At 39.1% G+C, this 14,049-nt stretch overlaps 1 protein-coding gene and 1 long non-coding RNA gene across 13 annotated transcripts in view; one reads left to right on the top strand and one right to left on the bottom strand.

Moving 5' to 3' along the window:
• GRAMD1C (GRAM domain containing 1C) overlaps positions 1 to 14,049 on the top strand; it is an 87,399-nt gene that overhangs the window by 37,074 nt on the left and 36,276 nt on the right. For 10 of the 11 annotated variants that reach the window (XM_070242766.1, XM_014732882.3, XM_023623735.2 and 7 more), the window contains one exon: positions 3,272 to 3,352. In XM_070242766.1, coding sequence (XP_070098867.1) covers positions 3,272 to 3,352 — 81 coding nt within the window. Of the gene's footprint in view, positions 1 to 353; positions 3,353 to 14,049 lie in introns of all 11 variants that reach the window. The other variant, XM_070242768.1, reaches the window with a different exon arrangement.
• On the bottom strand, positions 3,729 to 13,242 carry LOC111769093 (uncharacterized). Of its 2 annotated transcripts, XR_011428831.1 has the most exons (3): positions 12,858 to 13,102; positions 5,526 to 6,726; positions 3,729 to 4,939 (listed from the first exon to the last, which is right to left on the bottom strand). It is a non-coding gene; the product is annotated as an uncharacterized lncRNA (long non-coding RNA). The 2 variants fall into 2 exon arrangements; XR_002801851.2 differs by lacking the exon at positions 3,729 to 4,939 and having other exon boundaries at positions 5,126 to 6,726; positions 12,858 to 13,242.

Raw genomic sequence — 14,049 nt, 5'->3', positions numbered from 1 at the left:
CGGTACTTAAATACTGATAATTAACTTTCAATAACTGTTAACATTTTTTTGTACTTTATAGTTTACAGAGAACTTTCTCCCATATTTTTCTTTTCTTCATTATAAGAGGTAGGTAGGGTAGCATTAGCAAAACATTCTTATTATTTCTAAAAACCTTGATAATTCCATGATTGTTCTTTAGTCAGTAATATCTGCACAATAGCAACTAATAAAAAAAAAAGGGTTCTGGAGAGCAGAGATTTGGGTAGTATATGAATAAACACATAATCAGTATGATTTTTTTTGGGATAGCAGTTATCTTTAACTGTCATCATTTTTATTATCTACCTATAATACCTGCCATTTCTTAACAGGGATATGTCAAGAACCTTTCTATACCCACCTGGAAAATTGATTACGGCTCTGTGTGTGATACTAGAAGCATAATTCTGAGAAAGAAAAAGAAATAAGGAAGGAAAAGAAGGAAAGTATGGGAGGGAATGAAGGAGAAGGAGGAAGGAAGGAAGGAAATAAATGAAAGAAAAAAGGAAAAAAGAGGAAAGAGAGAGAAGGGAGGAAAGAAACACTATCATGACATTGAATTATTGTGCCTTTTAATACCTTTTAATCTTGTAGTTCCTTTCAAATGCACCTTAAGTTTTATTTTTATTTTTAAATAGTCTCATCCTTACAGAACATTTCCAAGTATAATACAAAGAACTTTTCCCCTCTGAACTATCCAAGAGTAAGTTGTCACTGAAGCCTCATCACCCCAGATATCACCCCACATATTCTAGTGTGTATTTCCAACAAAGACATTCTCCTGCGTAACCACATTACCATCAAAATCAAGAAATTAACATTGATCATTACCACTGTTCAATCCTCATATCCTCATCAGCTTCCCCAATTATCCCCATAATACCCTTTATAGCAAATAGACCCAGTTCAGAAATACATATTACCTTTAGTTGTCATGCTGTAATTTCCTTGTTCAGGAATAGTGCCTTAGTCTTTCCTTGAATTTTGTGCCCTTGACACTTTTAAAGATTACAGTCTTCCTTTCTTAAAAAGGAACATTATCCCCTGGAGTCACAGGCTAGTACATGTCGTAGACCTATCTCTGTTTATTGAAGTGCTGGATAGTGTTTCATAGAATGGATTTCCCATGGTTTCCTTGAGCGTTAGTTCGTTTCCAGTGTTTCGCTGTTGCAGACACTCCTGCGGTGAGCAGCCTGCCCATGCCTTCTGAAGCTCACGTGTGGCTGTTTCTCACAGATGCAATGGAATCTCAGGGTCAAGCATTTTAATTTTAATAACGATAACAACAACTAGCATTTGCCAGACATACTTGTTCAGATGCTGTTTTAAGTTCTTTACATATATTTTCTCATTTAATTCTCACAAAAATTTGCTCCTATAATTATTCTCATCTTGCAGATAAGGAAACTAAAGAAAAGTGACCCAAAGTCCTAGAACAGGTGGTAGAGCCGGGATGTGAACGCAGGCAGGTTAACTACAGAAGCCCTGGTCCTAGCCTGACCACATTGACTGAATGATCTCTTTTTCCATCGTCCTGGGGAAGGAATCTACACTACTAAATGTCCACCCCTCCCGTGTGATCCATGATTAAAGGAAGGTTAATCATGGTACTTTTAGTTGTGTTATGTTCTAGCATGTGTTCTGTGCCCCAGCAGCTTAGAGATATCATTATCCAGAACATCTCCCAAATTAAAGTTATTAATGAATCAAGATTTATTATTAAATTTTTGAAGTTGGATATTGAGCAAGGAATAAAATAAGATGGTAATTTACCTAGATTATCCAGAAAGATGGGAGTGTTAAGGGGTTGAGAATGGAGAATGTGGTGGTTGTATACAAGAGTGGATAAAGCTGATAGCAGAGTGTTAGTTTAAGAAGTGGGAATTAGGGTCCGGCCCTGTGGCTGAGGGATTGGGTTCACGCGCTCCACTTTGGCGGCCTAGGGTTTTGCTGGTTCGAATCCTGGGCACAGACATGGCACTGCTCATCAAGCCATGCTGAGGCGGTGTCCCATGTGCCACAACTAGAAGGACCCACAACTAAAAATACACAACTATGTACTGGGGGGCTTTGGGAGAAAAAGGAAAAATAAAATTTTTTTTTAAAAAAAAGAAGAGGTAATTAGTAAGCATAATACAGTGGTGAAAAAGAGATGGACTAGGGGATTTTTCTTACTATAATCTGAACACAGGGTTGTAAGATGATTGCTATATAAAAAAACAGAAGAATTTGGTCTAAGAAAAGGAAATGGGGTAGTAAGTAGTGATTATTAGGTCACATATTATGTATGTGATTCTATTTGGAAGAGCTCCTAGATATACCGTTGTCATGGAAGTTTGGCTTTATGACGACTATTATATAGCAAGGTTTCAATTTATTAATTGGAAAGTAGCACTTTAAAAATCTTTCTATGAAAAGTGTAAACACCCAAGATATTATTTTTTGGCATTTTATTTAATAAATCAAACATAGATCCGAGTTTTCTCATTCCTAAAAATAACCACTCAATCATGAAAATTCACTAACTAGGGGATCAGAAGAGATGATACTCTGAGAAAATGTTTTTAGTGCTGCCACTCATCAGATTTTCTCATAAAAGCCTGTTTTAAAATATGACTTTGCAAAAATTAGTTAAATGCAGAGGAAGAGAGAACTAAAGGCAAACATAGAATTATAGATTGAAACATGCTATTTTTCTTCTACAACATTCAAAGCAAAGTTTCATATTAACATGGGTGTTTTATATCTATAATTAGTAGAGAATAGGTATTTCTGGGTTTTTTAGAAGACTATGAAAGATGATGTAATTTTAAACTAAGATCCTTAAAATAAATCTATCTTTGAAATCCAGTTGTATTTTTTTTCTTATTCTTTGTGTATACTTGGCTCAAATGGCCACCAGATCATCTCTTTGTAAAGTTCAGAATAAATAAAATTTTATAGTAAGCTTATTTAAATTGATTTTAATAGTTAAACTACAGTGAAGATGAATAGCCACCTATTTCAAGCTCCTTTCCCTGGTAAATACTGATAAAATTATATTTGCTGTAAGATACGATTTTTAAAGACATCTTGTTCATGCGCTTGTTACCTGTTTTTTTTCTATTGTTAAACAAGAATAGTTTATAAAGTAGGCAGCGGTGACCTACTAGTTTGCTTTGACCATAGCAAGTTCCAGCAGACCTCCGTGATAGATTCTTTCCCCTTTTTTTCCATGACGCTAAAATTGTCCTGTTATCTTTCTTTGCAGTTTTTCTTTACATCTTTTGGTGCCAGGGATAGAAGTTACCTCAGTATCTTTAGGTTGTGGCAGAATGTACTATTAGACAAGGTAAGTGCTCATACTGGGGGCAGGTGTTTGTTATAATAGCATCCTCCCAGTTTGTACCTGAACAGTTTTGTGAGTTGAAAAGCTTTTTATTTTTCTGGAGCTAATTTTGATTAGACTATTCACATTCCAAGAAGAAACTTGAAGCAAAACAAAATCCTCAGTTACAAGTTAAGATGTTAATTATAATTCCTGGGTTAACCACCAAGAAAATAACTTAAAAAATATACTAAGAGAAACATCAGGGGAATTAAAATGGTACACCAGAACTATCTGTTTAACACATAAGAAGGCAATAACGGAAGAAAAGAGGGAGAGAAAAGACATAAGACACATAAAAAACAAATGGTAAAATGACAGACATTACGTTAAATCATTAAGTATAAATGGATTAAACACTTTAATCAGAAGGCAGAGGTAGACAGAAATGAATGAAAAAAACATGATCCAACTACATGCTGTCTGTAAGAGACACATTAGATTTAAAGACACAAAAAGATGGAAAGTAAAAGGATGGAAAAAGATATACCATGCAAACCATAACCAAAGGGAACTGAAGGGACCATAGTAACATCAGACAAAATAAACTTTAGACAAAAATTAATAGAGATAAGGAGGAATATTTTATAATAAAAGGGTAATCTTTCTGGAATTCATAACAATTATAAACTTACATGCACCTAATAACAGAGCCCTAAAATACATGAAACAAAAACTGGTAGAATTGAAGGGAGAAATAGACAATTCGACAATAATAGTTTGAGATTTCAATACCCCACTTTCAATGATGGATAGAACAACCAGACAGAAGATAAACAAGGAAACAGAAGACTTGAACAAAACTATAAACTAACTAGAAGTAGAAGACGTCTATGGGACACTACTCAAAACAGAATACGCATCTCCTCAAGTACACATGGAACATTCTCCAGCACAGATCACATGCTAGGTCATAACACAAGCCTTAATAAATTCAAAAGGATTGAAATAATATGAAACATGTTCTCTGACCACAGTGGAATGAAATTAGAAATAAATAACAGAAGGAAATTTGGGAAATTCACACAAAGTGGATATTAACAGAATGCACCTAATTAACTAACGAGTGAAAGAAGAAATCTTTCAAGGGAAATTAGAAAATAGTTTGAGTTAAATGAAAACAAAACCACAACATACCAAAGCTTATGAGATACAGCTAAAGCAGTGCTTAGAAGGGAATCTATAACTATAAATACCTATTTTAAAAAGGAAGAAGGATCTCAAACCAATACCCTCACTTTCTACTTTAAGAAATTAGAAAAAGGAGAGTGAACTGAACTCAAAGCAAAGAGAGGCAAGGAAATCATAAAGATTAGAACAGAAATGAATGAAATAGAGAATAGAAAAATAGAAACAATCAAATGAATCAAGTTCTTTCTTTGGGAAAAGCTCAACAAAATTGCCAAACCTTTATCTATATTGACCAAGATAAAAAGGGATAAGATGGGGCTGGCCGCATGCCCAAGTGGTTAAATTTGCGTGCTCTGTTTCAGCGGCCCAGGGTGTTGTCGGTTCGGATCCTGGGCGACAGTTGTTAGCTCAGGTGCCAATCTTAAAAAAAAAAAAATGAAGACATAAAACTATCTCCCTTGGTGGATGTTATGTTTTTGTATATATAAAATCCTAAGGAAGCCAGTAAAAACCTGTTAGAACTAAGTTCAGGAAGGTTGCAGAATACATAATTAAAATACAGAAATCACTTATATTTCTATACACTTACAATGAACAATCTGAAAATAAAATTAAAAAAAAGTTTATTTACAATAACATCAAAAAGAGTAAAATATTTGGGAATAAATTTAACAAAAGAACTGTAAGATGGGGCTGCCCCTGTGGCAGAGTGGTTGAGTTCTCACACTCTGCTTTGGCAGCCCAGGGTTGTGCAGGTTTGGATCCTGGGTGTGGACCTAGCACCACTTATCAGGCCATGCCGAGGTGCGTCCTGCATGCCACAGCTAGAAGGACCAACTGAAGATATATACAACTATGTACTGAGGGGCTTTGGGGAGAAGAAGGAAAAATAAAAATCTTAAAAAAACAAAAACACCAAAAAAAACCTGTAAGACACACTGAAAGCTACGAAACATTGTTGAACGAAATTAAAGACTTAAGTAAATAAAAAGAATCTCATACTCACAGATCAGGAGACTTAATATTAAGATGGCAATACTCCCCAATTTGATCTGCACATTTAATGCGATGCCTATCGGAATCCCAACTGGCATTTTTTTTTTGGAAATTGACAAGCAGATCCTAAAATTCATATGGAAATTCCAAGTACCCAGAATAGCCAAAACAATCTTCAAAAAGAAGAACAAAGTTGGATGAATCAGTCTGTTAGGGCTGCCATAACAAAGTACTACAGACTAGGTGGCTTGAAACAGCGGAAGTTTATTTTCTCACAGTTCTGGAGGCTGAAGTCTGAGATCATGATGCTGGCTGGGTGAGTTTCTGGTGAGACCCCCCTCTTGTTGGCTTGCAGCCTTCTCTGTGTCCTCACGTGGCTTTTCCTTTGTGCACACTCCTGGTATCTCTTCATCTTCTTATATGAACACCAGTCTTACTGGATTAATGCGCCACCCTTATGACCTCTGTCTTAGTCAGCTCAGGCTGCCATAACAAAATGCCATAGAGTGGGTGGCTTAAACGACAGAAGTTTGTTTTCTCATAGCTCTGGAGGCTGGCAGTCTCAGATCAGAAGCCAACATGGTTGGGTTTTGTTGAGAACGCTTCCTAGCTTGCATATAGCTGCTTTCTTGCTGTGTCCTGACGTGGTGGAGAGCGAGAGAGCAAACTCTCATCATGAGGGCCCCACCCTCATCACCTCATCTAAACCTAATTATCTTGCAAAGACCCCATCTCCAGATACCATCACATTGGGAGTTAGGGCTTCAACATACGAATTTTGAGGGGATACAGTTCAGTCCATAACATTGGAGGACTTGTACTTCCTGATTTGAATGTTTACTACAAAGCTACAGTAATCAAGGCAGTAGACTTACTGGCGTAAGTCTGGACATATAGATTAATGGAATAGAATTAAAAGAGTCCCAAAATAAAATCTTACACTTATTGACCGTAAATTGATTTTTGATAAGGGTGCCAAAACATTTGATGGGGAAAGAATAGTCTTTTCATCAGATGGTGCTGGAACAACTAGATATCCACGTGCAAAAGAATGAATTTTGCCCTTACTTCATACCATATACAAAAATTAACTCAAATGGATCATAGACCTAAATGTAAGATCTGAAAGTATAAAACTCTCAGGAAATTGTAGGTGTAAATCCTGATGATCTTTGGATTAGACAATGGTTTCTTGGATATGACACCAAAAGCTGAAGAGACAAAAGAAAAAATAGATAAGTTTGACGTCATCAAAATTAAAAACTTTTGTGCTTGAAGGAGTCCAATCAAGAAAGTGAAAAGACAGCTCACGGATTAGGAGAAAATATTTGCAAGTTAATATCTGATAAGGTATTTTTATCCAGAATATGTAAAGAATTCTTACAACTCAGCAAGAAAAAGATAGCCCGTTAAAAAATGGGCAAAGGGTTTGAATAGTCATTCCTCCAAAGAAGATATACAAATGGCCAATATGTGCATGCAGAGATGTTTACATCATTAGCAATCAGGGAAATATAAATCAACCACAGTGAGATGCCACTTGACACCCACTGGGATGGCTAAAATAAAAAGCAGACATTAACGAATATTGTTGAGGATGTAGAGCAACTGAAACCCTCATACATTGCTGATAGGATTGTAAAACTTTGAAAAATAGTTTGACAGTTTCTCAAAATGTCAAACATAGAGTCACCATATGACCCAGCAATTCCACTCCTAGGTTTATAGGCAAGAGGATTGAAAGCATATGTTCACACGGAAACTTGCACTTGAATGTTCATAGCATTATTCATAATAGCTGAAGAGTGGCAACATCCCAAGTGTCCATCAACTAACGAATGGATAAACAGAAGGTATATTCATACAATGGAGTATTAGCAATCAAAAGGACTGAAGTGCTGATACATGTTACAACATAGGTGAGCTGGCAACATGATGCTATGGGAAAAAAAGCCAGTCCCAAAAGAGCACGTATACTATGATTCTATTTTTATGAAATGTCCAGAATAGGAAGAATCTTAGAAATAGAAATAAATTTGTTGCCAGGGGGAGGGAGGAATGCCGAATGACTGCTAATGGATTTGGGTATCTCTTGGATTGATGAAAATGTTCTAAAATTAGTGGTGATAGTTGTACAACTCCGGATTTGCTAAAAGCTTCCAAATCGTACACTTTAAAAAAGTGAATTTTGTGGTAGGTGAATTATAACTCAATAAAGCTGTGATTTAAAAAAGTGGCTTGGGGGGAAGAGTAGAGATTTCCAGCTGATAAGAAAGCTTGAAGGATGGAACTTCACCTCTGGAGGGCACACATTTTGGCCTTTGGGGCTCTTAGGGTTGAACGCTGCTGAGGACAGGGTCTTCCAAACAGTGCCCTACTCGGATACCGTCACTTTCCTGGAGTAGGAGGGACGTAAAGAAGTGGCCTGGAAGTCCCGAGATGGAGGGGAGAGAGGAGAAGCGGGTGGGCGTGGAGAAGCTTGCCAAGCCCAGCCCCTCCTCTCTCCCTAAGGGAATAGACAAGACTTTGGAGGAAGCCAAGTCCAAGCTCCACTTGCCCCCATGAGTCTTTCTTGGCGTTTCGGTGCCCTGCCTCCCCAGAGCCCGATGCAGGTGCTCCTGTCCTGGGCGATGCTCAGGCGGCGGGCCCGCCGGTGCCGGGTCCAGCGGCGCGCGGAAGCCTCCTGAGAGAGTATGGAGGGGCTGCGCAAAGGCCTGCAGCCCCGCAGCTCCACAGCTCCACGCCGCCCTTCTGGGTCGTGCTGCGGGAGGCCTCCTTCCTTTCCTGCTACCTTCAGATGCACTGTCATAATTACAGTGGGCTGCTCTTACTGGCACGGCCTGAAAACTCCAGGGTTCCCCTAGGGACCTGGCTAACCGCACCCCCAAATGCCGAGTCTTTCGAGTGCTCTGGGACTCCCCGAGGTGCATTCCCTCGTTCTAACAAGGAGCCAGACTGCTACTCCCGCCCACATTTGGTTATACACTGGATCTGAGTGTCCTCCCAAAATTGGATTGGTGCTACATCCTTATGAAAACAAATACCTGCAGGGAAGTGATAAAGTTCAGGTTTACAGATGAGCCAAGGGGGAAACTGAGATCTGAACTTTAATGAAAAGAGAGAAAAGCTCTTTGAAGTGGGTGGAAGAAAGGGAATTCGATGATACTTCTGAGGGCACCAAAGCCGAGAAATGCTGCATCTGCCGGCCGGGAATGAATCTAACCCTCTTGGAAAAGATCCTGATGTCACCTGGGTTCTTGATGTGTACACCAGGAGTGTCACCATCTGTACCGTGCTTACACCTTGCAGCTCTTTGGCTGCTGAATTGGTATCTTTAACGCTGAACATGCACCTCTTTATTTCAAGTGGACACTAGATTCTCATTTTAGTAAACAGAACGGTGACCATTTCTGCTGTCTACTAAAACAAAAATCACTGTTTAAGTGTAAATTATGTATAAGGTGCTGTACAGAACTTAATGAAAGTTGAAATCTGTTTTAAAACTGTCCTAACTGGAATTTTAAACATTGTAGAATTGACCCAGAGAAAGAACTAGAAAACAGAAACAAAAACAAAACTGCACTTCCTGTAATCTCCTAGTGATCTTTGAAGAACAGTTTTTTTTAACGTACTAATGTCTGTTACAATAATAGCAACTCCCGCTGAGGAGGTGGGAGGTGCCGGCGCAGTGCTCAGTGCTTGGTGCAGTTTCACTGTTGGCTGTGACTTTACACGCCTCAGTTGCCCTCCAGTTTTTTAAAGTGATAAAGCTACATTGGTTAGATTTCTTGATCTTTTGTAACACTGTTTAAAAAAGAAGAAGAAAAAACAAAATCCTAAAATATACAACATAACTACAAAATTCTATAAAACAACATGAGTAATTTGAATAATACATTTTATATATATGCAAAATACTTTTAGAGAATTTAAGTTCAGAATATTATGTTTACTTGTCATTAGGGAATGTGACAGTAAAAAGTAAATACGTCTTACTTTGCTTATTTCTTGCATGAAGAGGTCTTAAAAACAAATTAATTGAGAAAGTAGTATTCAATTAAGGTAAATACAACAAAGTGATTTTAAAGTCATGTGTGTATTTTTGTTCATTTCTCCAACAAAATAAATTCATGGTTTAAGATAAATCCCCAGGCGCTTCCCCACCCCGCCCCTCTGCTCCGTGGTTTAGTTTAGGCTGCTCCTCCCTTCCACGGTCTATGGAAGAGCCAGACAGTCTTGTCACCTGTTTTTATATGGTCTGCAAAGTGGGAATGGTTTTACATTTTTAAATGGTTTTTAAAAAATCAAAAGAAGAATAATATTTTATGACATAGTGGCATGAAATTCAGATTTCAGTGTCCGTTGATGAAGTTTTATGGAAACACAGCCACGTGCGTCTGTTCTGCGTTGTCTGGGGCTGATTTCACACTACAGCAGAGCTTAGCAGCTGCAACAGAGATCGAATGGCCACAAAGCCTAAAATATTTACTATGTGGCCTTTTGCAGAAACAGTTTTTCGCCTCTGAACAATACTACAGCCAAATTTATTTATTTATTTATTTTTCAATGTATACCTGCTAATATTAACTTCTTGCTAATACGCATTTCCTTTGGAATGAAAATCTAAAATTTTATGTAGGGACTGCATGATCTGGTCCCAGGCCACCACTCCAGCCCCATCTCAACACACCCTCCCTGTTCTTATCTTCTTAAATGTTCTGCATTTTCTTTTTCTGCACTAGGTCTTCAAACAGCATCTTTGTGCCTGGTTCTTTTCCACTCCTAATTCTAACTGCAACTTATTAATAAAACTGAAGTCAGGTCCATTCTTTCACCTTCTTGTAACATCTTGCATTTCTCTTTTATAGCATTCCTTACAGTTATAATTTTGTTCTATGCTTATTCTCCTTGTTTGACTGTAAACACCCTTAGGCCGAAGACCCTGTCTGTCTTACTCATTGGTTTATGTCCCGTAACTAGCCGTGTGTCTCGTTCGGCATATACCTTGGTTTACCCAGTGCACTCTGGGACTGTCTGGGTTTAAGCCTCTGTCAATGTAAATATTAATAGTGTCCCCTTTACTCTCAAAAGTTTGCCAGTTTGGATGATAAGTTCTAGGGTTATGTTACACATAGCCAATGCTCTATAAATACTTTGAGTGACTCCCTTTAGTAGAATCTCAATGATTTAGACATCACCTAATCATTACAATTAATTAATGAGATATTTTCACTTCCTTGCTCAAGGAAAAGGCAAACACTAGGGAGAAAACATAGGCAGAGATTTCGCTGCAGAAACAACTTTCAGGATATGCTTCTGTTCGGTGTTCATTTAACTCAATTTCTTAAACGTGTATGTGCTGTGAGAACAAATGATTACCTTGAAACACTCAAGTATCCTCAGTTGCCAAAGATGCTAATAATGTAGCAGGATGCATATAGAATCAAAATGTTCTTTTCCCACTATTTTTCTCTCAGAGAGATAGTAGTGGTCTCTCTTGCCAGCACACGGGGGCTACTGGGAAGCTAGCTCTCTGGGGAAATTGGAGAGTACATTTTGAGAGTGAATACTTAAATCTGGGGCCTAATAGAACAGAAATCTGCACTTATTTTAAATTCTAAGGCTTGAAGAGACAAAATGGCCTTCAGACTTATTCCCTCAGGGCGGAAGAAAAGGCGTGTGTCACAGTTAGGGGTGAGTTGATGAGGGGAGCTTTTTCAGTGTATACGGACCCACCTTCTTCAAATTCTGGTACAAGTCACTCCAGTTTCTATTTTGGGAACTGCTAATGGAAGGATGACAGAGGATGTCCTATGCCTCAGTTGTGTTGGTGAAAAAAAGGGTTTAAGACAGTGGGTTGTGGGGCTGGCCCAGTGGTGTAGTGGTTTAGTTCACGTGCTCTGCTTCAGTGGCCCTGGTTTCACAGGTTCGGATCCCGGGGGCAGACTTACACACCGCTCACCAAGCCATGCTGTGGTGGCATCCCACATACAAAATAGAGGAAGATTGGCACAGGTGTTAGCTCAGGGATGATCTTCCTCACCCCAAAACACAAAAACAAACCAAAAAACAGTCAGTTGATTGTATTAGTGTCTGTAAAGAAAGAATATGTCAGTCTGAAGGGGGCTTTGCCAGACTTAGGCCAAGAATTTAGGACTTAAGACTCAAAAGTAGAGTCACAGAGGCAGATTTTGATTACTAGAGAAATGTACAGAGATGAGTCATCAGGCCCCACCAACGTCACAGTAAATTGTCCCTTAAAACTGCCTACCCTTGCTCTGATTCTGTGCTTATCATGAAAATTTCTGATTACTAGTACGTGACTTCCAAGGTATTCAGGTATTGCAGATGGTAGATTGAGAAACTTCTGAAAACCGGAAAGGGCTGTTCCCCTACTGTGTATTAGTGTACTGACCACTGAGTGAGTGTATGCCACTTTTGAGCGTGGCTTGTTTAAATCAGCCACTCTGAGTGCAACTCTAGGATGCTGGCAGTGCTGAGGCCCTTCTCCAAATAGTGGTCAGTCTCTGAAGTTAATGTCACCTTCTGAGACCTTTTTGAAGAGTGTCTTCCAGCCTTCTGCTACAGAGTCCTCAGCCTTTTCAGACCCTCTTATCCTTCCTTAGGCTCCTTTCCAGTGATGACTCCTTTTGGAGTTACTTTGAAATCCAGAAGTTTTCCAGTAGTGCTATCAATCTAATAAGTGCAACTTTCAAACCTATCTGGAAAAAATAAATGTGAATTTGCTAACTATTTTAGTCACATTTTCTATAGAATAGCCCGGCGATGTAGAAGTTTTTCAAAATGCTCTTCTCTTGTTCACTCTTTTTTTTATCTTTTTGGTGGCAGAACTCCACCTGTTTCCCTTTGGTCTGAGAAGTGTGTCTCCTCCTGCCTGGTCACCAAGCCAGGAACCCGGCTGTGTCCTTGTTTCTTACCTCTGCTTTGCCAACCGTGTCATGTTGGTCACCAAGGCCCTCGTCATCTCCAGCTTGAACCACTACAAGAGTCTCCTATCTCTTTTTGATATTCTAATCTGTCCTTTAGGTTGTTACCAAAGTAGTAGTACTTTCAAAAGTCTATCTTTTCAAAACACGGTTCTGAACTTTTTACTTTTCTAGTTTTCTATGTAAAATTACTAGGTGGCTTTTTATATTTTGGCAGTGTAAACCCCATATTCTTCAGCATGGCATACAAGGCTCCTCCTGAGCTGGCTGCCTCCCCTTCCCCCACTAAGCCTTTCCTTCCCCCGCCTCCTTCCCCGACCACCATGCCATTCGGGGAACTGGCTCGCCAGGCGGCTTCCCTGCTCAGCACGCCTGCATGCCATCCAGGTGCTTACCTTATTTGATCTTTCAGCAGCATTTCGTACCATTGGGCACTCCCTCCATTTTGAAACACCGTCCCTTGGTTTCCATGACATCCTTCTTTCCGCACTTCCCTCTTACCGCTCTGGTATTTTCCTCGTTCTTTTTTGCTGGTCACTCTTCTACTCAGTGTTTGCATGCCAGGCGTTCTTGCGGCCCAGTCTTAGGTTCCGTTTTCCCTCTCGAGCCTGCTAAATTGAGCGCTGCTCTGCATACCAGTGGTTTACTAGAAGGATTTTTCTATTTAGCGAAAGTGTCTACAAATCATTTACAGTAGAGTTAATGTGTACTTTCCTCATAGCTGTTTGGTGGCTGTAGTAGGGTAAGGATGTCTGTCTACAGTTTCGGTCAATGAGAACTACCGTAATATGTCAAAAGCACTAGTCTTTAGACGGTGGGAGCTAGCCCCCATAGTGTGCGTTCTTCAGTTTGAGGGAGGGGTTTTCTGCAGGCCACGCTAGTCCCTCGTTCTGCTCTGCTATGAAATGAGTAGATTCTAGCAACCCTCAAAAATCTTGATCCTTGCAGTTCCTCGCGTAGCCTTTGACCTGTCTGCACACCTCGCTAAATTAAATGGAGCGGCTAGGTAGAAATTAGGGCAAGCTTTGATTTTTCATTTATGAGAAAACTTTTCTTCTGGGGAGTAAATTGGAATTGGTCGATGAGATGTTCTATAGTGTGTATTATAGTCCAGGTCCCTGCTGGGGAACTATTCTGAATAAAGTCAAAAATATTTTTAAAGGAAAGAATTATTAAGAAATCAAGATGTAAACTTTTCAGTGGTGAAAGATCTGCTGAGGGCTTGTTGGACACCTGAAAATCTCCCTCTGCCTGCTATTTCCTCACGTTCTGTTTACAATGCTCAAGAGCTACAATCTTTGTTAGTTGTAAAGGGTTAATGCAGGAGTCTGTTGGGCCTACTGCATCAGTACTAAGGAAGTGGTATATGAAGAAGTAATGATGACACCGCCAGAACCGAATAGACAATATTAGCGTGGATAAGAAAATTTAACTCTTAATATATTTAATTTTTACAATGACATTAAAATAATATTGCAATAGACATTTTATATAAACATGCAGTAGACATGAGCATGAGCAAGATATTTTCGTTTGCATTTTATTTTTTCTAATCTGTGTGTACAAAAGAAGAAATTGGGAACTGTC

Source organism: Equus caballus, chromosome 19, assembly GCF_041296265.1.
Source record: "Equus caballus isolate H_3958 breed thoroughbred chromosome 19, TB-T2T, whole genome shotgun sequence".
Taxonomy (NCBI): Eukaryota; Metazoa; Chordata; class Mammalia; order Perissodactyla; family Equidae; genus Equus; species Equus caballus.
The sequence above is the reverse complement of the archived record's forward strand: the minus strand, read 5'-3'. Positions and strand labels throughout refer to the sequence as shown.